Source organism: Clinocottus analis, unplaced genomic scaffold (genome assembly GCF_023055335.1).
Source record: "Clinocottus analis isolate CAN_PGR_092001 unplaced genomic scaffold, fCliAna1.0.p SCAF_4, whole genome shotgun sequence".
NCBI lineage: Eukaryota > Metazoa > Chordata > Actinopteri > Perciformes > Cottidae > Clinocottus > Clinocottus analis.
This window is the reverse complement of record NW_027176153.1, coordinates 8,637,586-8,661,663: the sequence shown is the minus strand read 5'-3', so window position 1 is coordinate 8,661,663 and position 24,078 is coordinate 8,637,586. Positions and strand designations below refer to the sequence as shown.

The following is a 24,078-nucleotide window of genomic DNA, read 5'->3' as shown; positions in this document are numbered from 1 at the left end:
TAACATCTTTTAGTTAGAACCAAATGTAGAGATCAAGATACATGCAATAGTAAATGCTGAGCATAGGAGCCACAGAATGAGACATTGGAGAATGTGGGATTGGGTTAGCATACAGTTTGAGGGTGAATACTGGAGAGGACATGACTGTACAATTCCCAGTTCCTCCTGAAGGAACAGCGGCTGGGCACGGCGGTGCTAACTGCATCTTCTGCCGAGACGATCCGACGGCCTCTCACTTCTAAACATCTCTGCATGTGAAGATGCATTTCACGGTGCCTCGCTGGCATTACTTCGACGGGTCAATCGAAGGTCAATCTAGTCTTGTTTGTGCGCTGCTTTGCGAACCCACAAGCAGTGGGGAGGAGTCCTCGAGCTACCTGGGAGAAGTCATATATTTACATAAATGTTCGCATTCACAGAGGTTTTCGTTGGTGCCGCTCTGTTTGCAAAGCCTCCGATTCAAATGCATCACAATGAACCAGAGAACCGATGTTGAATGTGAACAATAGATACATAAATGGTGTCCATTGTCAATTGTTAGGAGATTAAGCTATCTGGATTTGTTTTTTTTACCATATGTACAACATTGTTTTCCATTCCACAAGGAACAGACGTTTCTTTTACCGAGAGCCATTGTTGCATTCAAATGCAGTTTGTTGAAATACTTTTTGATGATGTGGCCGTCTCACATCCATATTGTAAACTATGCATTTTAAAATGCTTAACATCTTCCCCAAAACTCCATATGAAGTTCACTTCCTACCTCTGCTGAGTAAGGAAAAAGTTCAGGGTGGAACGGTCCAGTTTAGAGGGAAACAAGACAAGTGTGGTTATGAAATACGTGCGCTACAAGAAAAGAAGAAAAACATATTGCATGTTTTTTTTTGGGGACTACAGCTTTATTAGAAAATAGTTATTTTTTGGTAAACTGGCCCTTTTAAGACTCATCTGAACTTGATCAGTTCCCTCGCTCATCAGATCGTAAAACCGGTGTGAAATCCCAGCCGTCACGTAAGACTATGCTCTCACACCGATCACATTCTGCAGCAACACCTGCCAAATCCAACCAGCGAGCTCTTCAGACGGCCGATGGTTCGGCTGTTGCGTATCTTTTTTTTCCCCTTTAAAAAACTTATGTCATCGTACTCGCCTCATGCGCAGAGCCTGCTGGAGGTAAGCCTATATTTAGCAGCTATTGCCGCAGCATTTAAAATGGTAGTAATGAAGTATTGAAAGAGATTTCCATACTGCGGATGAACTACAAGAAGGAACACTACGGAGGAAACTAAAGGCTGAAGCACAATATGACCTGATCCCGTCACAATTGACCTCGGAGAATCTGCTGGCGAATCCCTTCCATATAACACGGTCTCTCAAAACACTCTGCTCTGATTTTCAACCACAAAGTTTCATGATATGAACTTTAAATAGTTTGCAATTGAGCTCGAGAAAGGTTTTTCGACATTGGAATGGCACAAATCACAAAAGGTGAAATGCATTGTAAAAGAAATCATCACCTTGTGATGACTATTTATTAGTCAATATAGACTTCATATTGGAACTACATGTATTTTAACCCCATGAACCCGTCATAAAAGCTGTCAGTGCCATCAATTAGGGTGGCAAAGAAACACTGGCCAACATATGGGAATTTATTTCCCACACAGCTGTGATACACAGTGGGAGGTGTGAACCCTGTGATGTGCATTCGAGGACCATTTGCAGAGTCTTTGGAGTCCCCGCTTCCATTCTTTCCATTCATCTCCACGATTCGAAACGAGGGTGGCGTTTTGACAGAAAGGTCAAGTTTTATTTGTCATGGTGTTGGACAAAAACATTCCATTGAAAAGCATAGCGTGAATGGAACATGATTGCACTTTAGACGAAGGCCCCCCACAGTTCGTTGTTACAGTCATGTGTCAACGTGAAATGTCGAAAACGCTATCCAAACGCGACAGATGAGTGTGCATGTTCGACCCCCAGAGTCATTCTGCCCATACTCACCTGGCGCTAAGAGTTTCGGCATGGTGACGCTCTCCCGATGCAACGCTCCCTGAGGACTAGAGAAGGTTGGTCAGCCACTGGACCACTGTGGAAGGGAAGTGTGAAGCCCTGGGCTGGGTCTGTGCAATATTAAACTCCTTCTGCCTCTCACGTGTAGCCGGCCATGCCCACACGGGACACGCCTGAACGAAACGGAGGGGGAACTCATGTGTGTCCAGCTCTATTTTAAGTTGTGCATGTGCACACAGGACTCCCTGACAGGGCACAGTGTGGAGACAAAGAGACGGGTGTACACGGGGGATCTTGTATTATATAACACCCTGTGGGGCACTGTGGCTCTGCACATGTTGGGTTGGGTTTTCAGATGGGTGCTTGCGTACTAATACACCTTTCTAGCCATTAAAAAGGGCAAGAGGGTTGACAAAATTGTTACAGTTGGGTAAACAACTTCTATATTTTCAGGAAATATATAGAAAAGTATTTCTTTGAAAAGTTTTTAAATTGATGACAGGTCATTTTTTAAATACCCATAGTGCAATGGGTTATAACCTCATTGTGACTTTGGTCCACATGTGATCCCTGCACCTCACATTAGGGATTTACTGATGTTCGAGTGGTGTTTAATTCTTGTTACTTTCCAATAACCTCCAAATAAGAAGGAGAACAGATCCTCCAGAATACTTCTTCTTGACCAGTGAGGACAATCAAGGCTTGTTTTAAGGATTTTACTCAAAGTGCTTGTTTTTCAGCAAAAAGATTGAAAGAACTGCAGAATTCATGCTCAGCAGGTTTAACTCAGTTGGGCTTTACAGACCAGAGAGAGAGACACTGCTTTACTATCTCGTTCCTGTGTATATACTGTAGCTGCTCTGTGCTATGAGCTACATGCTAACGCCATCATGGTAACATGCCGCTGGTAATAATGCTTACCGTTGTAACCATCTGAGTTTAGCTTGTTAGCATGCTAGCGTTTGCTATTAGCATGAAACACAAATTGTGTCAGTTCTGCCAGTGTTCAGTAGTCCATCTGGAATAAATCCATCCAGTGGTTAATGAGATGCTTCAGTCCAGACCAAGTAAATCCACCAGGCCTTGGAGACGTGTGGAGGTGACGCCCTGATAAATACACTTGGTATCAGTCTCTTTTGGGAGTAACTGGAGAAAGCAACTTTTCCACAATTTCAATAGAATAGAATAGAAATATCGAATTAGTCGATTTTTCGAACTGACAACCAGTCTGACCCAACGTTAACACACACAATGCAGAAGGTTTTAGCTTTATTTGTAGTGGTTTTCATATGGCTTTGTTCTCTTACAGCCCATTTGAAAGATTTTTATTTGAAAAACGTAACAGCGACATGCTTTTTTTCCCCAGAAGCAATTTCCATTGTAATTTCAATTGCTGTCAAACTTTACACCCCAAACACACTATTGCATTCAACTCCATGCTACCAGGAAATACAATAGAGTCTCGACCATCTTCGCTCATTTTGGGTCGTTGACGTCGTTGTGCAGACTTTACCATTCACTTGTGTCACACTTCTGCTTCTCTGTGCAGTTTGAAGACACTTAACAAGCCGTCTATTTTTAGGGAATGTGATCCTAAATGTCAACGTTCCTCTCAGGGTGCAACTAGCAAAAGAGATCAAGTTAATCATGGCAGTCAGTTGAGCCAAAAGAAATAAAAATGCCAGACAAGAGCTTTTAGGACATTTTGTAAATGAATACATTTAAAATATATTCCAGCTAAAACATTAGTATTCATGGTTTACTGGTGATTAAATCTGAACTGGTTACACAAGCATCACCCCTTCTGAAACTTTATCTTGGGCGCTAGAGATGAATTTAATCCTCTCATATGTTTTTGCTGATGTGCTGTTTGGACAACATGTTTTCAATACAAAAAAAATGCAATGCAAAAACTGTAATTATAAAGAAATGCAATGAATTTCCTTCAAAACAAATTGTGGTTTCTGACAAATCAGTATCAAGTCACTGATTGGCTGATACCTATAAGTTTGAGGGCGAATATTTGTATAATTTCATGCTGCTTTTCCACAGCCTTCGGCAAGTTGGACAACCCATCAAAGGCAAGTGGAAACAAATGCACAGGCTGACATGAATAAACAGTTCTCAAAGGATTTTTTCTTTCGTGGTCTTGAGAGATCTAGCTGCTTCTCGCCTTGAACTTAAGAGATTATCAGCAGCTGGACGCGTGGTTGACATGAGCAGGAGGGAGCAGGGAGTCCACATTTCCCCGTCTCATATTACTCCTATCATCATAACCCGGGCTGTCAGACACTACCAAATTACAACAGGTGCTCCGCTGTCCAGCTCATCGGTCAGGTTGACCATGCAGGCAATTTCCTTTGGCTTTCACTCGTCTAATTAATTGAAAACGTCATGCGATAAGCAAGGAGAAGCAGCAAAACATGCTGCCAACACCAGAATGTAATAAATGCCAAATAATCACCTCTATTTATATATATCTCCAATGTGTACTTGAAGTTGGAGTCCCATAACAATGTTTTGTTTGGTATTGAGTATTACTGGTGTCAGGTTAACTGCAGATCCTCCCTGCATGAGGGAGGACATCTGAAACCTGTGCTCCTCCAACAGCGTCGCAGAGACTTCTGGCAGAAAAACGAGGAGCAGCATTACGGACACACTAATGCACTGCCTGGTCTGCAAGTGTGACCTGCAGAGTTCAGCACGTCTCACATCTTTTGTCGCGGTCAGTAAAAAGCAAAACAAACACACAAACAAGCTGCACTCAGTAACAAGCAGCGATTTATACAAGCAATCTACTGGTACTTTCATTAGCCTCAATGCGGGCGCATGGTAGCAGATTCGAGGCCGCCGATGCACTCAGTTGTGTCATCACTAGTGGCCGGTAAACAGTCGCGAGTGATGAGTCAGCGGGCAGTCAAGAAGTATAAAATTCACCGAAACCACAAGAGGTTCTCGAGCATGCAGCCATAACTGGGCACCTAGGATATGATGCACTTTGAAAGCAAGATTAGCCGTGGACAGACGCAGAGGTGTGCACTACTCACACACTTTTGTTGGCGCGAGGATGACAATCGAGCTTGTTACCTGCCTTTTTGAAGACATGGAAAAGTGTAGAGTATTTAATGACATATTATATATTGTAGATTAAAAACCCCGTTCAATTCAGTTAAGCTTGTTTTAACCACAGGCCCTATTTCAAGCTTCTAGCTAAAATCCCATTCATAAAACCCATCAACTTTGAGAAGAGGGAACCGGATGTGCACAAATGCGTCCTTATTTCTCAAGTTTTTAGAACTCATTACTTCCTGCAGCACTTTCTGGCAGTAGTACGCTCAGCATGTGCTAGGTTGTAATGCTCACCGGTTTCACAGTTTACAAGTTCAGCGTGTTTACATGTTTCGTCTGGATTGTAATCAGCCTTCCTGTTTGAAAAATACACCCAGATCTGAAAGTGGCACAACACTAGATAATGCACGTACACAGGACTGTTTGTTTTCAGGACGGCACGTCTCATAAGACGGTTTAGATCTCACCACCACAAACGGCATTAAAGCGTTACAGCAACAATGGCATATTTTAAAAAATAGTTTGCTGATTGGGTTTAAGTCACTAATAAATGGTGGAAGGGATGTATAATTGTGTGTGTGGAGTCACACAGGATATCGTCTAAATCAATTATGTCTGGTTTAATCAAAACTCTGGAAATTTTAAATAATAAATAGAAATAGTAAATGAATATAAATTCTGTCATTGGAACTAAAACACACACTACACTTTGCAGCTGCAGCTTCCCGTTGTCTGGTGTGCTCAAGGTGGCTTATGTTAGAACATGTTACATATACTGTATATTGCCGTACAACCGACACAATTGAGTGCTGAGTTTATGCGTTTTTTCTACTGCCATCATAAAGCTCAGAAGGAACACAACGCTAATTTTAGAACTCACTGGAAAGACCACACACACACACACACACACACGCACACGCACACGCACACGCACACACACACACACACACACACACACACACACACACAAAAGGCTGTTTTGAGCGGAGGTGAAATTTGCCTGAGTAATGTGACACTGTGATTTAATTCATACACCTTCACACTATGAAGTTATGAGAGAAAAAAAAAGCTCTTCCAGTGAATGTGGACAGTGTAATTGCAATTTGCTGAGGGTTTTTTTTTTCATTCAAAACTAATCAGATGCAAGATGGGTGGGATCACAAGCCGTCCCCTAGTGGTAGGTGACTTCAGGAATTGTAATTGCCCCTAATTGCTCAAGAGTTCCTCCCGACCAGACGGTTCCCACAGAGCAGAGCGGTCCAAGCATCTGTACCACACACGGGACGACTCGAAAGAAAGGTTAGTACTTTTAATATTTCCTTTTAAAGCCATTATTAGGTTTTCTGTTAATTAAGTGTCAGTTTCATGGGGATATAGTCGCTGTAGTCGACCTAGTATCAATACCTAAAATTGCCTTTAATGCTTGACTAACGCATAACAGATGACAGAATGAAAAGGGGGGTCGTACTCCCATTTCCCCTCACATAGTACCTGTCCATGTCCTCAAATAACAGATCGGGCCCAATGGAAGTGAAGGTGTTGGTGGACGGTCTCCCCCGCGTGGTTTGTGGCGTCACAGAGGAAACGACATGTCAAGACGCCGTCATAGCGTTGGCTCAAGCCCTGGGTATGTATGTGAATCTCTCTAAATGATATTTAAGTCTGATACCCACTTGTCTTTTAGCTTTAAAGTGAAGCTAAAACAAGAAAGAAAAGTGTAGCATGCTTTTGTTCTGCAAGTGGCAGCCCAGTTTTATAATGATTGATATTGTCTGCTCAGATAACAAAACAACAAGCTGAAAGCAGCTCAGTCACACTTGTTAACCGGTACACACTTTTTACGTGATGCTACTGTGACAAACTATGAATTCAGGTCATGAAGGGAACATCAGCCTAAAGGTAAATAGATGGATCTGAGTTGAGGTCTTTGTCCCGGCTCTGCAGCAGCCCAAACTACATCCCAATCCCCCTCTGTCCACGATCCCCTCCGCTTCAATTCCTTCTTTTCTCTCTTATATACGTTGTAAAACAATTCATATTCTGGCATGCTGACAACTAACAGTCGTCCTTCTCTCCAGGGCGGCCCGGCCGCTACACGTTACAGGAGAAATTCAAAGACTTTGAGCGGTGCATGGCCCCCGGCGAATTCCTCCTGGAGACTCTGGAGAAATACGGCGAGCAGGCGAGGGAGGTCCGGCTCACGCTGCTCCACAACGGGCCCTCGCCCCGGGACGACATGAGCAGGGCAAAAGTGGGTCGGTACCAGCCCTGCCCGCCGCCGCCGCTGAGGAGGAAGGACGTGGGCGCCAGGACGCGGCGGGGCAGCGCCTCAAAGGGATTGCATCGTCAAAGCTTGCCCACGCTGTCCTGTTCAAGTCAAGATGCCGAGCGGCAAAAAAAAGAGGACCTGAAAGGGCCGAAGAGAAAGTCTCTGACGCTCATGGAGGAGGCCTGGGAATGGCTGGAGAGCCTGGGGAAGGGGAAGTTCTACAGCACTGCCCCCGAAAAAGAAAGCAGTAAGAAGACCGACAAAAGGAACCGCAGCTCTCTGGGCGTTTCTCTCACTGTTGACGAAGGTAACTCAGGTCGAAGCAGTAGAAGCAAGGTCAGGGGTCAGAAAGGTCTCCAGTCAGACTTGGACCATCAAACGACCTGCTGCATGGGGAGTCAGGCGAGGGGGAAAGAAAGCAAACGCGTGGCTTTGTCCGGTTCAAGCGCAGCGGCGATGAAAGACGAGAAAAACCGTCTGAGAGAAACGATAACGCTCCAACTCAGCCGTCTGCAGGAGTTGCAGGTCCAGATCGCGAACACGGACCGGCGTATTTTGGAGCTCGAGGGCAAACAGGGGGTTCGAAAGGCCGAGCGGGAAGCCCGGCAGAGGACGGTTGAAGAGGAGAGGGAGCAGATCCAGTTTTGGGAGAACGAGTTGAAGGACGAGGAGGGCTACGAGAAAGATTTGCAGCGCCAGTTTCTCGAGATGAGGGAGAACGCTGCCGGCTGCAAGGCCAAGCTAGAGGACTACAGGCGCAAAATGCAACGGCTTGATTTCTTCGCAGCTCAAAGCGTCGCTCAAGAAGATTCTGCCGGCGCAAGTGCCACCGCGGGGACTTCCGGCGTCCCGACTTTGGACCTAAATCGGCAACGATCCGATCCAGATGGGGACGTAGATGTCAGCAGGAAGTTCCCGCCCAGAGATGACTTGAACCCTCCTCACGCTCGAGTTCCTCCCAGCCAGATAAAGGAGCGGCGGCCCACAGGGCCCACCGAGCTGAGGGAGTGGTGGACGCGCTGGGCGCAAGCCCAAATCCCTCAATCGCAGAGCCAGAAGGCGGTGATTCACCGGTCGGAGCTCACCATCTATCTGAGTGGCACCAAGTCCCAAACACTAAGTCAGTAAATGTTAGCGGTGCTTCCTCGCACACCATTTGTACGCTGCATCATTTGTAACACAGCTCGCAGTTTAATGTTGAACGTGGATCAGAGGAGTCGAACAGGAAGTGCTTCTATAAAACAAAAAGAAAATATAATTAAACTTGTTTTGTGTACAGCACTTCTTAAATAATCAGAAAACAAAAGATTTATAAACATAAATTACATCTGCAGGTTCAGGAGTTTCCGACCACTGCACCTTGGGTTTAAAATAAGAGTTCATCGTAACCAACATGCCGAGAGGGAAACCTGAGGCTTTAAGAAGACAAGCCTTCAAGCATCAGTCCCAGATAAAATAAAACAAATAGGTTACCCTTATGAAATGATGGCTAGGACAATGCATTTCTCTGCAACAAAGTTTAGAGGGGTGGGACTGGATTGAGAGCTTACTTAGAGCCACGTCTCTGGTCATCAGCTGAGAAGCCCGGTGTGTCAATGCCACTGAAGCACTCTGGAAACGCACCTTTGTGTTTGTAACAATCCTGTAAATTTATTTATGGCACCATTTTTCTCAAATAAAGTCAACACTGGAGTGTATGGTCTTCATAATAAAAGTTTTCCGAAATACGTAATGCTTATTAATTTTTTTTTTTTTACTGAGCGAGTGTGTTCTCTGAAATAAGACAATCACCAAACAGCACAGGATTTTCATAAAACTTTATTTCATTTCAGTCAAGACCATTAACAAAAGTACATGAGAACCTCTGTTTGTGGTTCAACAGAAACCCTGTGATCTCCAATATTGAATTACCCCCCCACCCACCCCAACTGTAACTTAATGTGCAGAGGCACAAAGAGCCCACCCACCATGTCTCAGCGCTCAATAACTTGTATCCTGATTCTGCTTATGCTTTTTTTTTTTTTTTTTTTTTTTAAACTGAGTTTCTAATACTTTAGTTATTTTTTTTTAAGTTAAATTTGTTTTGTTATATCTGAAGTTTCAAAGAACTTTCATTAGGCCAAAAAAAAAAAAAAGAAAGAAAAAAAGCAAAAAAAGAAGCACACATTACATACAGTATAGTTCAACCCACAGGTTTGGGATGCATATCAGTATTATTTCTAGAAAAAAAAAGCCACCCTAAGATTGTTCTGAATGTTTTGGCGGTTGGCTGGGAACAGAAGATAAATCTAATTTGTTTATTCTTTTTTTGCTTGTGGTTTTTAGGCACCTTATTCTTACTTAATTCATTATTAGCAGATTGAGTTTCAGTGGAAAAAAGCAAAAATATGTGCATGAAAAAAAAAAAAAAGTATAAAAGAACTGCAGATATAAGATGCCACAAGGAATTCTGCACCTGGGAAAAATTGCTTGAGTGGAGCATGTGAATACCAAAAAAAAGGTACCTAAAGGCTCCAGATTGGTAAAAATAAATCCCGTTAGATCAACTACATTGACGTTCACATACATCACACACACACACACACACACACACACACACACACACACACACACACGCACACACACACCATGCTTTCACTTCGGCTCTTCAATAAAGCGTTTTAAAAACTGCTCAAAAAAACGAGCAGAGAAGAATCTTCAGTTTAAGCTCGCACATGAGAAATATGATCCTCCTTATGGAGGGAACTTTTGCTTTGCTTTATGAGTCTTGTAGGAAAGCATACAATAGTGGAAACTTGACTTGAAACCATTTTGTTTAAGTTTCCATGGGTAAAGGAGCAAAAATATGAGAGAGAGAAGAAAAAAATTAAAATAAAAAAATGGAGCAGATGCTCAAATACGTGAGACACCACCAGGCAAACGACTGGACAAATTACAGGTGCAGAATTCCAAAAAAAGAAAACAAAGCAGATTCAAAAGATCGGGACATGGACAGCCACACAGTCAATCTGATTTAGAGACGAGACCCTCAGAAACAAATACCTCCGGTACACAATATAATCACTTCTAGTATACAACACACACACACACACACACACACACACACACGCACACACACTCGGAGACACCATGTACACTGTAGTGTGGAACTCTGCATCAAGTACATCATACATGGGCGACAGGGAACTGTGGAATGAGAAAAAGTTCCCTCGCAGGCATCAATGGGGACAAAGATTACACATGCCGATTATCGTGTGTGGACACGTGTATGAGAGTATGTGTGTGTGCGTGTGTGTGTGTGTGCAAGCATGTGTCAAATCAAATTTCCCTTGTCCCAACCCCAAACAGGGCGGGGCTGTGTATTGCTCAGTCAATGACGCCGGGCTGACGAGTCTTGCGCTCCACGTTAAAGCCCTGTGGAGAAGGAGACAGGATTACAAGCATTAGCTCAAGTGGTGGTATTTAAATATTTTCACACATAAAAAACGGGCTTGGACGCACCTTTGAATTGTCGGGACCACGGGGCTGTCTGACTATTACCAGACGAGGCGCGCTGGCGTCGTCGAGGGTGATGCTCTTCAACCGGTTGACCAGTCGATCCGGACGCGGCGTTGCCACTGGTTTAGGCCCCTCGCTGCAACATGAGACGTTACGTAAGTGTGCATGTATATACACACACACACAGACAAATATGTCTTGAACCACAGCCAGCTTCTACAGCTCTTACCTCACTCTGCGTACGTTGCAGGCACTACATTTTCCTGTGCGTTGATTGAGGACAACGGAGAACTCCACCTCATCCCCGGTCTGGAGCTCGAGGCCGTCTTGCACCTCTTTTACATGGAAGAACAGCTTCTTGCTCTCTCCAACTTCATATGTGATGAAGCCAAACTAGCAGGTGGAGACAAGAAAAAAAAAAAAGAAAAAAAAAGTCATTTACCACAGCATAACCTGTGCTGTAGTCACGGTTACTTCAACACGTGATGCGAAACATACCTGATCTTTGACACACTCCACCATCGCTTTGCGCTGAGGGACCACGTTACAGGCCATCTTCTGTCCAGTTTGGGACACTGTGCAAACATGGAACTTCACAAGTTCTCCTTTCTGAAGGCAATCGGCCTTGTTTGACATACCCATGATTCCAAAGGGATAATTCTGGCCTTTAGTTGTACCTTAAAACAATCCAGAAGGGAGAGACTTCTTAGACATCTTATTCTAACCAAAGAAAACACGGCGCTGTAAATGGTCGACAAGCTCATGATAACTTGGCACCAACCTTCCTCTGTGATTTCAATAAGCCCTTGGTATTCTGTCTGGGAGGGGTCCACGCTGCGCAGGGGACGGATGACCTTCCCCATCATCACCGTCGCACCGACATCCTCGCTAATGCCATTCACTACAAGTGGAGAACAGTGGATTTAACGTAGCCATGTATTCTCTCACTCACACACACACACACAATATTCAAATCAATCCTCATACCTGCAGCCACTTTAGTAACCTTCTCAGCACTGACTTTGTTCCCTTTTCCCTTCGAGAGCGTGTACTCCACTGTGTCGCCCAGCTCCAAGTTCTCCAAATCTCCACACATTTCACTGCAGCGACAAAAAAAAACAAAAAACAATAACGTTTATACACAGAGACTCAAATTTATATTGGCAGATGTTACCAGAAATAGCGACCAACTGCGAGTGTATGTGTGAAACAGGGACCAACTCTTCCGAAACCTCTACCTGTAGTGAAAGAAAATCTCCTGGTCGTGATTTGCCGTCTCAATGAAGCCAAAGTTGTCCTTGAGCGTGGCGACAAATCCGAGCAGTCTCTTGGCGTTGGAGGCATTGCGGTTAAGGACCCGAATGGACACGGCGCTCTGCAGGCCGGTGCGCTTCACTTCATTGATGGAGAACTCCACCTCGAGGACAAACGTGAATAAGTTACACACAGAACCTAAAGCACCACTGGCAAATGCAGCCTCAAACAGTGGGCAATATTACGAGTTTTACATTGCATTTGTACTCTTTGGTGCATCTCAAGCTAAGTAAAAGTGTAGCTTCCCTCAGTACATACCTTGTCTCCGACCTGTGGGTACCCTCCTCCCTCTAGGTCCTTGTTGTGGTACGGCACCGTGAGCTTCTCTCCACAGTCTTCATATGCAATCACTCCTTCCTCGGCCTCCTACAGACGGGCAACAAGTTTGCAAAATAAACGTCAAACCCGGCCGAAGGCACTAAGGCTACACCCGCTTCCGTGTCTCAAGATGATTCAGTCGGATGATTTAAGGGGTATGAAGTGCATTAGGAGATGGTGTGCAGACAGCCCACACAAGCTTGTGAGATTCTGGAGCAGCAGAGTTAGCGTCGGCCAAGTCGACTTCGACAGCGCTGAGTTACAGCCACCGCTATGCAGGGCCGCGGAATTACCCGTCAGTATTGCAGTTTCACAAGGAACCCTTCTGCAGTATGCGCATCATTTATTGGCCGTCTCAGTCACTCGGTAATTGCCTGAACCAATTGCTGGAACCAAAATGCAATTTGCTGGCATTATCACAGAGAGTGAAAATTAAAGAAAATCGAGCGCCTCATTTTATACTTCACAATTCGTTGTGATCATGCCGCAACCAATTATTCTAATTTTTTTGGAGAGCAAAAGTATTAATTTCAAATGCGGTACAAAAGGAAAAAAAAATACAGAGTAAGAGATCAGAGAATACAAGTTAAATAAAAATATACATCTCTAAAAGACACATAACAGACCGTTTGCCAAAATGCACTAGATATTGGGACGACTGCTTGATCATTAATTGTGCAGCCACACAACTCACTGAATCAGTGAAAAAAAGGTTTGAGGGCATGTTCCTCAGTGTTAATTGGGGCTCAAATACCATGCTGTCTACAAAAGAGGTGAAGGAGACAATCAGCGGGCCAGAACCCAGCAAAGACCAACCTTTTCTAAAACTTTAGCCTTAAAAAAAATAAGAGAAACAAGACACCTGTTAAACAAGGCTAGTCCACATCACACTTGCTGCATTGTTTGTCAACTGTTCCAAGTGTAGGAATCCAGTAATCATTTACTGTTAGTGAAATGCAGACTATTGGTGCGAGTCTGAATATGTTTGCGTTGATGACTTGACTTTATTCATGTGGCTTCATGCGCAACATCCCAGTCCTACCTTGTCTTTTTTCTAAACCAACAAAGGATCATGAAGGACCATTGGACGAGAAAGAAAAGAGGATAATTAGAACTAAAAACAGAAATTGGAAAGAAGGGTGATGTGGACGATGGACTTTTTTTTCTTCTTTTTAAAAAAGAGAGAAAAAAAAGCACTGAGTTTGTTTTAACACCATAATATTTGTCTAAATATTGTACCTTTTCCTTGGTCTTGGTGGGACTGACGTTCTTGGTGTTTGTTGCCACAACTTCCTTCTCTATCACACCCATAAAACGCTGCTCGGACTGGGTATGGAAGGACACCGTGCCCTTGGGCAGCTTCTTGATGCGCACCGCGTGGTTCCTCTGAGCCGACAGCATGTCCTGGGGAAAACGGGGACATTTGATTTAGCTAGCAATCCAAAAATAACCAAAATAGTGCCCGATTAAGTAATGAGACAGAATACATACTTTTGTGAAAAGCTTATAAACAGGACCTACAGGCACAACAGTGAACTCCACTTCATCTGAGATGTGCAGTTGGCTTTCCTCCAGGACTTCACTGAAGTGGAAGAACATCCTGGCGTCCCGGTCGACGCACTTGATGAAGCCAAAGCCGTCGCGTATAGCCGCAATAACGCCCTGAAAGGAGATCGGTAGTTCAAAGAAAGTGGACTTGCATTTTTCATCTTTACGATAATGCACTACATTATATAAAATGATCGCTGCAAGGAAAGCCACAGTAACGCTTCTCTAATGCCCACCATTTCACGGGTCTCCTTGGTGAAGTCGAAGGTGTCCGGGAGGATGTCGATGTTGGTAGCCCTCTCCAGCTTGTCCCTGCGGTCGGTGGAGATGTTGAACTGGATGTGGTCGCCCTCCAGAAGGGTCACCTTTGACTTTGTGTCCTTCTCGCCGAACGGCAGCTCCTTGTCGTTGAACCCAATGCGGGAACTGATACGGCCCGGGAGAGGGTCGTTCTGCGGAACAAGCATCAAGGAAAGATTTTATATTCTCGGGTTCCAGGCTGGCCTTTACAGCCAAAGACTTTAACGAACGCAGCATTTAACTCGCCAGACTTGTGATCCACTTGCCTGGTTTTTGGTGGGGACCTTGGGAATGACCTTGACAACGGTGCCCTCAAACTGCTCAATGCTGATGTCCTCGAAGATCACTGTCCCCTGGGGGAGCAGCCTCACTTCGGTGGCCACCTCTTTACCCTGCGGGCCAAAAGAACATGAACAATAAACAGCTGTACAGACACATTCAGTCAGGCTTTCAGGGAGTATGGGGTATTTCCCCGATGGTGGATGCACAAGGCCTACATTTCTGTCCTTGATGGTGAACTCGACGTCATCTCCAGCCTGCAGCGCCTCAAGATCGCCCTTGAACTCGCTGTAGTGGAAGAAGATCTCCTTCACCACGTCAGCCCGCTCAATGAACCCAAAGGCCTCCTGAAAAACAACACAGGTTTTAACATAACAGGTACATCGACTCGATATAGAAAACGGGAGCTCCTGCCCTAAATACAGAGGGTTAAACAGGATTAGCAAATGTTGAGGCCAAAGTTAATAACATTCAAAGATTACATTTATGGTTCTATCCATGCATTTAACTTCCGTCATACATCATGATTATACTTATATGTATGGTGAAACTAATGGTATGGAACCAGATATAAAAATGTATCATTTACATATAACAAAACATAAATCTTGTCCAGATATGAGTGTATAAAAAAAAAAGAAAAAAAGGACAGGTCCATGTAATGACTGGTGTGTACTCACCTTTGTAGCACACACAACTCCCTGGCACCTCATTTGCTTTTTCTTCACAAGTTGAATATTACGAGCGCTGACTGCACCGGTACTGAAACGCAAGAGAGGTTCAATATCAACAGAAAGTACAAGCTGAGAATGATCAGAGACGATAGTGTCGCAGCGTGAAGACTCACTGCTTGTTGGTTTCCATGTAAAAGCTGACTTTGTCGCCTGTGTCCAGGTGGATATTTCCTTCCACGTCATCAGGGGTGTAGGTAAGGTAGAACACCTCCTGTGGAAAGACACAGCAGCGTTAAAAGGGTCGGGACCTAACATTTAACAAAATATTTATTTAACATTCAAGAAATGTTGATAGGATGCTGTTGATTTGTGTGTTTGCTTTTACATTCATCCGGATGCAAAGTCAAATGATGCATTTTTGTTTTTCTAAGTGTAGCAATGCGGTTTTTTCTCAACTTACTCTACTTACCCCGTTTCTTTCATAACAAACGCTGCCGGTTGGCACTTGGCCGGGAGCCGATTTTCCGTCCAAGTGCACCGGGATCGCCGAGACAACCTGCGGAGAAGGAGGAAATGACAAGACGGACGCAGTTAGCGCAGTGCTCTGCCAGTTGAAGGTTGAATATTAATTGTAATTGCAAAGCCCGATTAAAAATAGCTCTGGACATGTGATGGATGAAATGGTTGAATTTCAAAGTAACAGGTAGATGTATTATGTGTGTGCATTTTTGTATTATCTTCAAAGACCTGTACATGTGAGATTTGTTTAGGAGTGAACAACTGCGCTATACTAGTAGCTGTGTGCATTAACAAATTTAATTAATGCACCCACTGGGCAGTTACATTAATCACTTGATCATATTGGTTCTATAGATATTCAGGACCTCGGCTAAACAAGCCGATCTGAAATCTAAATGTTTTCTAAATCTTGATGGGATAGCTTAATTTGGATGCAGGATTTGGAGGTGGCAATGGGGGGGCGGTGTTTAAAATATAACAACACCCCCCTAGCCGAAAGAAAACACAATGGGCCATATAAATGTTCAATTGACAGACAACGACAGAACCAAAAATAAAATGGTGTTCCTTAACTGGATGAATATAACCATGCAGCACAGTAAAGGGATAGGCGTGCAGGTCTGGCCCCACCTGGCCCGAGATGCGCTCCTCTGGCAGCACCTCTGGCTTTATCTTTAGCAGCTTCACTGCTATGGGCTTGCCAGTGCGCCTGTCAGAGGATACCTCAAACTCTACATCATCTGAGGACAGAGAAGCGGGAGAAGAAAAAAACCCAAAAGAAAACATTTAAGCACATTTTCTTTTTAAAAAAGGTAAACATTTGATGTCACATGTCCAATGCCTCTCACCTCCTATTTTAAGCTCCTGCAGGTTGCCATTGTACTGGGAGCAGTGGAAGAAGAGACGGGCCTGACGTTCGGAGCACTGGATGAACCCGTACGACGTCAGGAGCTTCTCCACCACACCAGTCTCTCGGATGCCGGGCCCTGTGCCGTTAGCATACGCAGTGTGCCCATTGTTATGGAGCATGCCTGGGTCAAAACTCATCTGAGGGTAAAGAGAAGCAGCAAGTGTTAGAATGCATCCAGTCGTGGATCAACATTGAGCAAGCAAAAAATAAATATATCAGGTCAAAGTTTAATGTAGTGTTTGATGCCAACCTTAATACATTTAATTAAAAAAGAAACACTGCAGACATGCAGGTACAGCAAACTTCAAAGGAAGTGGGGAGTGGGGCAACAGGAAAGCTACATCGAAGTCTTCTGGGGCTCTCTGGCCATCCACGGAGGGAACACACGAGATGCCCAAATTGAATTTCTGAATAATTTACACCATTCAGTAGAGAAAAAAAAAAAAAACAAATAAAAAAAAGATAGTAAAACCTGCGTGGCACTTCCCGTTTCTATTCCAAGCACCATGCTCTTCACATTCACTGGACACGTGATGTGATTTTTCGGCATAAAGCAACGCACTGACGAAACATTTCATGCAACTCTTGTTAGACAAACAAGTTCACTCCTCTTCTACCTCCCGACGATCATACCGGAGTGTCAATACAAACCTGCCAAAACACCCGGGTTAAAAACTTGCTCCACTACAAAACCATGCGGTTAGCGAAAGTCACAAGAACGGCAGCTCATGGAGCTGTTAAACGTCAAGCGGGGGCACCTCCGGACATGCCCTCTTACTGATCTCTGATACAAGGGGGTCCGCTTGTGTTTTTTACTTCCCGGGTAGGGATGGCAAGAGACGGAGAAGGAGCGGGGGATGGGCACTGGATCAGTGGAGGTAGATGGGGCGGAGTCGGTGTTGCGGGCCACCGGGGGTTCGGAGGAGCCCCTCTCCATTTCTGACAGTGGGGAGAGGACTTGGATATGCTGTTGGAGGAGGCGACAGCTTTGACAAGGAGCATAGTCACCGGATTTTTCAGATATCACAAGTGGTTTTGTCATTACGCCAAAAAACAAACAAACACAGGTGTCATCCAGCATCACATAAAATACTTTGCTGATCTGACATCATTTCCAACAACAGCCAGTATTTATGCACCAATTATTTGAGCCTCAGCGTGTATGCATTTCACATATACTACTACTACTCAGATGATGTTTTATTATATTTCAAACTCATCACAACCACCAACACTCTAAAGCCAAGTTTATGCTTCTGCGTCAGGTCGACGCAGACCCCTACGCCGTAGCTTGATGCGCACCTCCCAAAAATCCTAACTACGCGTCGCGTTGATGCAATTGGTCCGCTCAGAACGTAATTTCCGGCAGTTGCTTTTTTTTTTTTTAGTAGTCAAACAGACCAACTCCGCAAGCGTCTTCTGTCACCTGCGCTTCAACATTTGCAATAAAAGCATTTGCTCATCAATGTGGATGAGCTCCGACTCTAAAACCCCTGAAACCACACAGCCACACACACCTGGCGACATGGCAGTGAATTGCAGAGCAACACGGTCCCTCGACGCAAAACTTCGAATGCTCAACGACGGCGTCACGTCGACGGCGTAGGTACGGCAGAAGCATAAATTAAATCCTGACATCAAAATACCAAGCCGTAGGAAACCGCAAAGCCTCTACACAACAATGCGTCTGCAACCATCTCACATTAAGGCATCCATCGATGGCACTGACCAGTAGCTGAACCGCGAACGTATGCAGACGAGGGGACTCTACAAAGCAGGTAGACTAAACTAAAAAAATAATAAGATTAACCAACCTCTTTGCACAATTAAGGTGAAGTAGTTTGAGTGGAGTGCAGCGAATGGAACTCAAAGTTGAGGAAAGTAAAACTATTGAAAGATGGAGGACCGGAAAATGTAAATGAGGTCAAACAGAGGTGCGTCTGCAGTGGATATAGTTGGTAATGGGTTATGAGAGAGGAGGGGGTCCCAGAGCAGCCTCTTCTATTAGGCCCTTGTACTGCACGGTTCTCAAAAGAAGACATACCATAACATGGGGGTCTTCCATGCTTCAAATCCCTTCAACACAGGACATTAAAAAGACACAAGTGCACAGGCCACATGCCAGGCCATTTAGTTTGGATGTCTGTGCAACAATTACTCTTACTAAAAAAGAAAATATTTTTAGAAAAAGTATAGTTCAATTCTGATGGGTAAGTGCCCAATTCCTTTATTTTTCTTTAACCAACAAGACTAAGGTTTTACTGTTGTGGCGCAAAGATGAGTTAAAAAAATAAAAATAAAAAAGGACCAAATTTCCACCGTCTAAAACCAGCAGATCACCCCTCACCCTGCAACTTTACACCGGACAAGAGGCTAGTCTCTGGAGCCCAGAATAGATGGAGGTTAGGCCATTCACAGCAGAGAGATGCAGGGCAAGGTGGGTGGATGGGTGCTCGATGGGGGTGAGGCACGTAGAAAAGGAGGTGGAAAGGTGGAACTTACGGATCGGCCATATGGCGACAGGCTGAGTCCGACGGGGGAGGTGCTGCTCAGGTCAGCGCTAACGAACGCGGTGGGTGGCGACGCCGGCAAGGTAAACTCAACAAAGCCTTTCCAAGGGCTGCCCATATTTTCCCATAAACTCGGACCGAACTTGCTCGAGCACTTGCTGAACTTGATTTCTTGTTTGAATGTTTTTTTTTTGTTGCTTGACTGTTAAGCTCTATTCGTAAATGTTTTCTTTTTTTCCCTTAATGTAACCACACAATGATACACCGCTGGATGTCTGCAAGGGTGAAGAGAGGAACAAACATAACGGGTAAGGCAGATAAGTCAGCCAGTGTGCCACGTGACAAACAAAAAAATATATATCTGTGGGCTTTTTTTTTTTATCCCCCGGAGGAGAGTTGAGAAGCAACAAAAAAAAGGGAGGGGGAGAGGGGTGTAGGATAATACGTTAAACTACAAAATAGGAGTTAAAAAAAATTCAATAAAAAAGGTGTGGGCTGGGTGTGGGGATGCAATCAAATAATTATCACACTAAATCAAATAACACGTTCAACTGTTTTGGAGGTGGTGGCTCTTCAATTGGCTACAGTTTTACCAACAGCCGTCTCTAGCAAATAGCAATGTAGCTACGACTAACCAAACGCTCAACTGAGTATTAAAAATAACACTTCGCAGGTTTCACCAATAATTCTGTCTCTGTGGTTGACGGTGTGCTAATCGCTGTCCATTTGTAAATCGAGAACTACAAATTGTAATCACTGAGGCCACAAATACAGTTTGAATAAGAAGCTATTGTGAAGAATAAATTTAAAAAGCGGCACGCACACTCACGCGCTTCAACAACGTCCGACTTTGACAAAAGTGGACAAACGCACTATTATTCAAGTTCAATGACAGAACAAAACTAATCAATCTCTACATTGCTGCCTAAAATAAGCACAGCTGGCCAAACTAAAATCAGAATTAAGTGTTTCAGAATCAGTGTATTAAAAGGTAATGTGCACAAAGTGGGACATTACCAATTCCATCCGACTTTCGCTCTCAATTTTTTTCCCCTCTGAACTCTTAAAAGGGAAAGGTTTCCAGCGGACAGCGCGTGTGAGAAAGATGGGCGGGGGCAGGCTCATTCAAAACATGACAAATTAAACCATAAGTTGACTAAACAATTGAAAAAGTACAGTTGTTGTTAACATGATTGGTCTCATGTTATGAAGGGAACACCGACTGAGACCCACCTTTCTTCGTTGTCTTGAATCTCGTAATTCTCAGGATCTCGTCAACTAGGCAGTTCCTGCAGATCTCTTCATGCACACAGTTGAACACACACACATACGCACGCACACACTTGTTACAGGTTTCTGGCACAAGTTCTAGATGGTTGCATAAAGCGAAAAAAAAGGGGAGGGATTCTAGCACCAAAAAAACACAAAAAACAAAAAAGGCAAACGCAGGTGCAATAACACTGCTGAGGGGAAAAAAAGACAATGAAGAAGTAAGAGGAGTAGAGAAAAGGGGAAAGATTGGGGAGGAAACTGTGGGGGGGAAATAAAACTAGCAGATAGCAGCCCACTCCACACCCCGGTGGTGAGTCGGTGGTGTGGTGAGGATGAGGAGGGCTAGGAGCAGCGTTGGGACGTGTGCTTTGTCAAAGCTGTTGAGTAGGCACAAACTTCTGGTTTCAGATCAGTTAAGTCTTCTCAGAATATGCTTGGGCGCAGGATTGCTTCTCTTCTAGGTTTCAATTGGGCGGACGTGTGTCTTCTTTGGTCGTTTCAGGATTTGGTTGCTTCGTGTGTTGTTTTTTTAAACCCTTGAAGTGATCCGTTGTTTTTCTACGCGTCTTCAGTGTTGCAACTTTTGCTTGTTTCGGGAAGGTTTGTCTTCGGTTTCCTTGTGGTGATCTGAACTTGAAGCAGTTGCGGATGGTACAAAAATTCAGTTCCGTTTCACTTCATACTGTTGGGAGAGAAAAGCACACTGTTAGCCGGACAGAATATCCCCGTCACTTTGAAACTAAGGATGAAAAACAAAAATGGAGGACCAGTGGCATGAAGATATATTGAGTATACTAGATTATTTGCCACCAGATTTATAAGAATAGAAAAGGTTTTCCCCAGATGCCATTGAACCAAATCCCACAATGCCAGCCAGCCGACTGGCAAGCAGGAGCTGTGGATCAACAACTCAGTTTGTGCATACCTTCAGTTCAGGCCATGATATTTATGGCACCATTTCTAACCAGGGTCATCCGTTTAAAAAAAAACAAAAAAAAAAACTCATCTCACAACTGTTTGCCGCACTTATTACGTTCAGTTGAGGCCCACCAACCAACCAAGATGAATTACATTTGAATGAATTTCGCGCAATTTTATTAGAAACTCAGTAAGTTAGAGCAGTGTGTATGTTGACCTAAACAGACATCTTTAAAAACAAGCTGGGCTAGCCAACCTAGGGACACATGATATATATTCTGCTGCGACTGTGTTGCAATTGCACCCATCTCCCACACAGTGCCCAAAAAGTTAAAACCTAATGCAAATGGTTTCCTCACAAAATACAAAGAGGGCTGTTTATGTGTGTGTGTGTGTGTGTGTGTGTGTGTGTGTGTGTGTGTGTGTGTGTGTGTGTGTGTGTGTGTGTGTGTGTGTGTGTGTGTGTGTATATATATATATATATATATATATATATATATATATATATATATATATAAAATAAGATGCCTCTTGATAATTCTATCCAAATGTAAAATCCTGATTAACCAGGATTTTACATGTGTTTACATTTGCGAGGCTCCAAGGAGAAAAAAAAACAAAACACACTCACTGGTAGAAAGCTGTACAAAGCAGTGCTAGTACAAATAAAGAAGTCAGTTAGTTATCACATGATGGGTTGGTTAAGTGGGTTAAAGGTTATGAGCAAGAAACATGGACAACTGTTCCGTGAAAACAATCTTGGTTCCTTTTTCGCTTCTTTTTTCCCCAGCTTTTGATGACGCAGTAACAGAAAACACACCAAAAAAAAACCCAGTCCGTACCGATTTCCGTCAGCAATTTCTATTGAGCACGAGGAATACGATACAGACAATTTTTGTGATCATGAAACAACAAGAACTATCGGGGCCGTACACAAGGGGGCTACTAAGCCCGAGATCAAGCCTCTGGTCTCGCATACTTGAACACGACGGCGCAGCCCCGTTCCGGGCCCAAACAACACCGCCCTGACAGCACCGACCATGTGACTAACGAGCGATCCGCCATACTCAGCTGGAACCGCTAATATGGCCGAGTCCAACACGTTGCAGCAGGAAAACGCCATCGAAAATGTCCCGTCTAAGCTAGCCAGTTTACGTTCATGTCCAACACGTCAGACTCTTTAAAAATAATAATAAATAAAACAATGTGCCGGAACATTAGAAGATGGGTTGCGTTTCGCATTGTACCGCTTGCTAGTCAATCTAAAGCACACGGTGACTGAAGCATCTTAATGACCTTGTGTGGACGAACACAACCAGACAGATTAGCATCTCATGCTAACGTGGTAAACAGCCATTATACCCTCCAGACGCCACAGAGTTTTAGATGGAGATGAATTCACTGCGTCAGTGTCATAGCGCCGCAAGTTATTTCCAATATATACCACGTCTGGCACATATTTAGTTATTTGTGTTGTTATCACGAGTACGTGGCATAGCTCGGATGTCTGGGCATAAAGTTGTCGGAAAGTAGGCACACAATTGGGTTATTATTGTGCACCGATACTAGCCTACCAGTCTCCACCAACAAAAACTACGTTTTTGAATGGGTTGTGGTTTATTATAAAATGCCCACACTATTTGGGGAAATTATTTGAGGCTTGTAAAAAATAATGGCGTCTCGCGACAAATTCGGAATCCGTCTTTTGAACTCGTAATTTTCGCATACAAATAAAAACACGTCTGGAGAGCTGGTTAGCACTGCGCTCCCCTCTCACCGACAGAGGGTAGTCTGATAGACGTTTGATTTAACCGACACATGAGTTGGAAATGGTCGATATGTGACGCCGAAGTAAAGCAAGGACTTTAACGTGAGTGACCAGAAGGACCACGAAAACGCACAACTAGCTAATGAGTGTCAATAAATTGTCACTGGTGTTAATTAACAGACTGACGAGATAACGTTATCTGAGCTTACGGCACGAGGACCGAACAACAAAGAAACTGTAGCCAGGCGCCGCACTCGGCTCTGCTCAAATAGGGCGTCTGTCACTAATGTTTAACGTGTCCATCTTACAAAAGCGGGCCATCTTTTGTGACGTTACGCGTTTAAAAAATTGAGAGTCGTTTGTGTGTCTCGTTAACACCGTCGCGAGGCCGCTAGCGATGCTAGGTTGCTAACAGCGGCTACGGTTAGCTAGCGTGCGTGTTGGACTGCTTGGTCCTTGAGTGTGTGTGTGTGTGTGATTTATGGCGAGGAAAAACACGGCTGCCCCCACCCAGGCCCGAGCTCTGCGTATGTCCAAAAGCTGGACAACCAGTTCACTTCGGAAGACTCGCTGGGTACAAAACACAAACGTCCTACTGACACAACTCAAACGTATGTTCAAAATGTTCCACAAAACAGGAAAATGTATAAAAAACTCACCCCAACAGCTTTCAGCACTGTCACCAGCGCCGCTAGAAGCAGCACGGCACATTACGTAGTGATTAGGGAGGCAGTTACCGCGATATTTGACAACGGGAGGACGTCCAAAGAGCCTGAAATTGTGAGAGTGGCCACTGTCACAGAGTTGCCGATGACCAACCCCCATTGTTGTTTTAATAGGACCAGGACGGGGCATTTTCTCTCGCTGGCTATCTGTATCAACCATGATGTAGGCGAAAA

At 44.2% G+C, this 24,078-nt stretch overlaps 2 protein-coding genes across 10 annotated transcripts; one reads left to right on the top strand and one right to left on the bottom strand.

Moving 5' to 3' along the window:
- Nucleotides 1-6,606: 6,606 nt before the first annotated feature.
- Nucleotides 6,607-8,479, top strand: LOC137800769 (ras association domain-containing protein 8-like). The gene is made up of 2 exons (XM_068598111.1): nt 6,607-6,709; nt 7,161-8,479. Exons 1-2 carry the CDS (start codon nt 6,607-6,609, stop codon nt 8,477-8,479), a joined length of 1,422 nt encoding a protein of 473 aa, XP_068454212.1.
- Nucleotides 8,480-9,153: 674 nt separating this feature from the next.
- Nucleotides 9,154-23,920, bottom strand: csde1 (cold shock domain containing E1, RNA-binding). 9 transcript variants are annotated; one of them, XM_068597024.1, is made up of 21 exons: nt 23,839-23,920; nt 20,455-21,175; nt 19,214-19,496; nt 16,650-16,848; nt 16,375-16,541; nt 15,743-15,838; nt 15,456-15,553; nt 15,289-15,370; nt 14,827-14,955; nt 14,596-14,721; nt 14,266-14,481; nt 13,973-14,143; nt 13,721-13,885; nt 12,422-12,529; nt 12,088-12,266; nt 11,837-11,949; nt 11,631-11,750; nt 11,348-11,526; nt 11,079-11,242; nt 10,853-10,985; nt 9,154-10,765 (listed from the first exon to the last, which is right to left on the bottom strand). In XM_068597024.1, exons 3-21 carry the CDS (start codon nt 19,337-19,339, stop codon nt 10,718-10,720), a joined length of 2,619 nt encoding a protein of 872 aa, XP_068453125.1. In that variant the 5' UTR covers nt 19,340-19,496; nt 20,455-21,175; nt 23,839-23,920; the 3' UTR covers nt 9,154-10,717. The 9 variants fall into 9 exon arrangements, with proteins under 9 accessions (XP_068453125.1, XP_068453121.1, XP_068453124.1 ...); XM_068597020.1 differs by lacking the exon at nt 19,214-19,496 and adding an exon at nt 17,490-17,678; XM_068597023.1 differs by lacking the exon at nt 19,214-19,496 and adding an exon at nt 17,490-17,678 and having other exon boundaries at nt 14,003-14,143.
- Between the last annotated feature and the right edge of the window lie 158 nt (nt 23,921-24,078).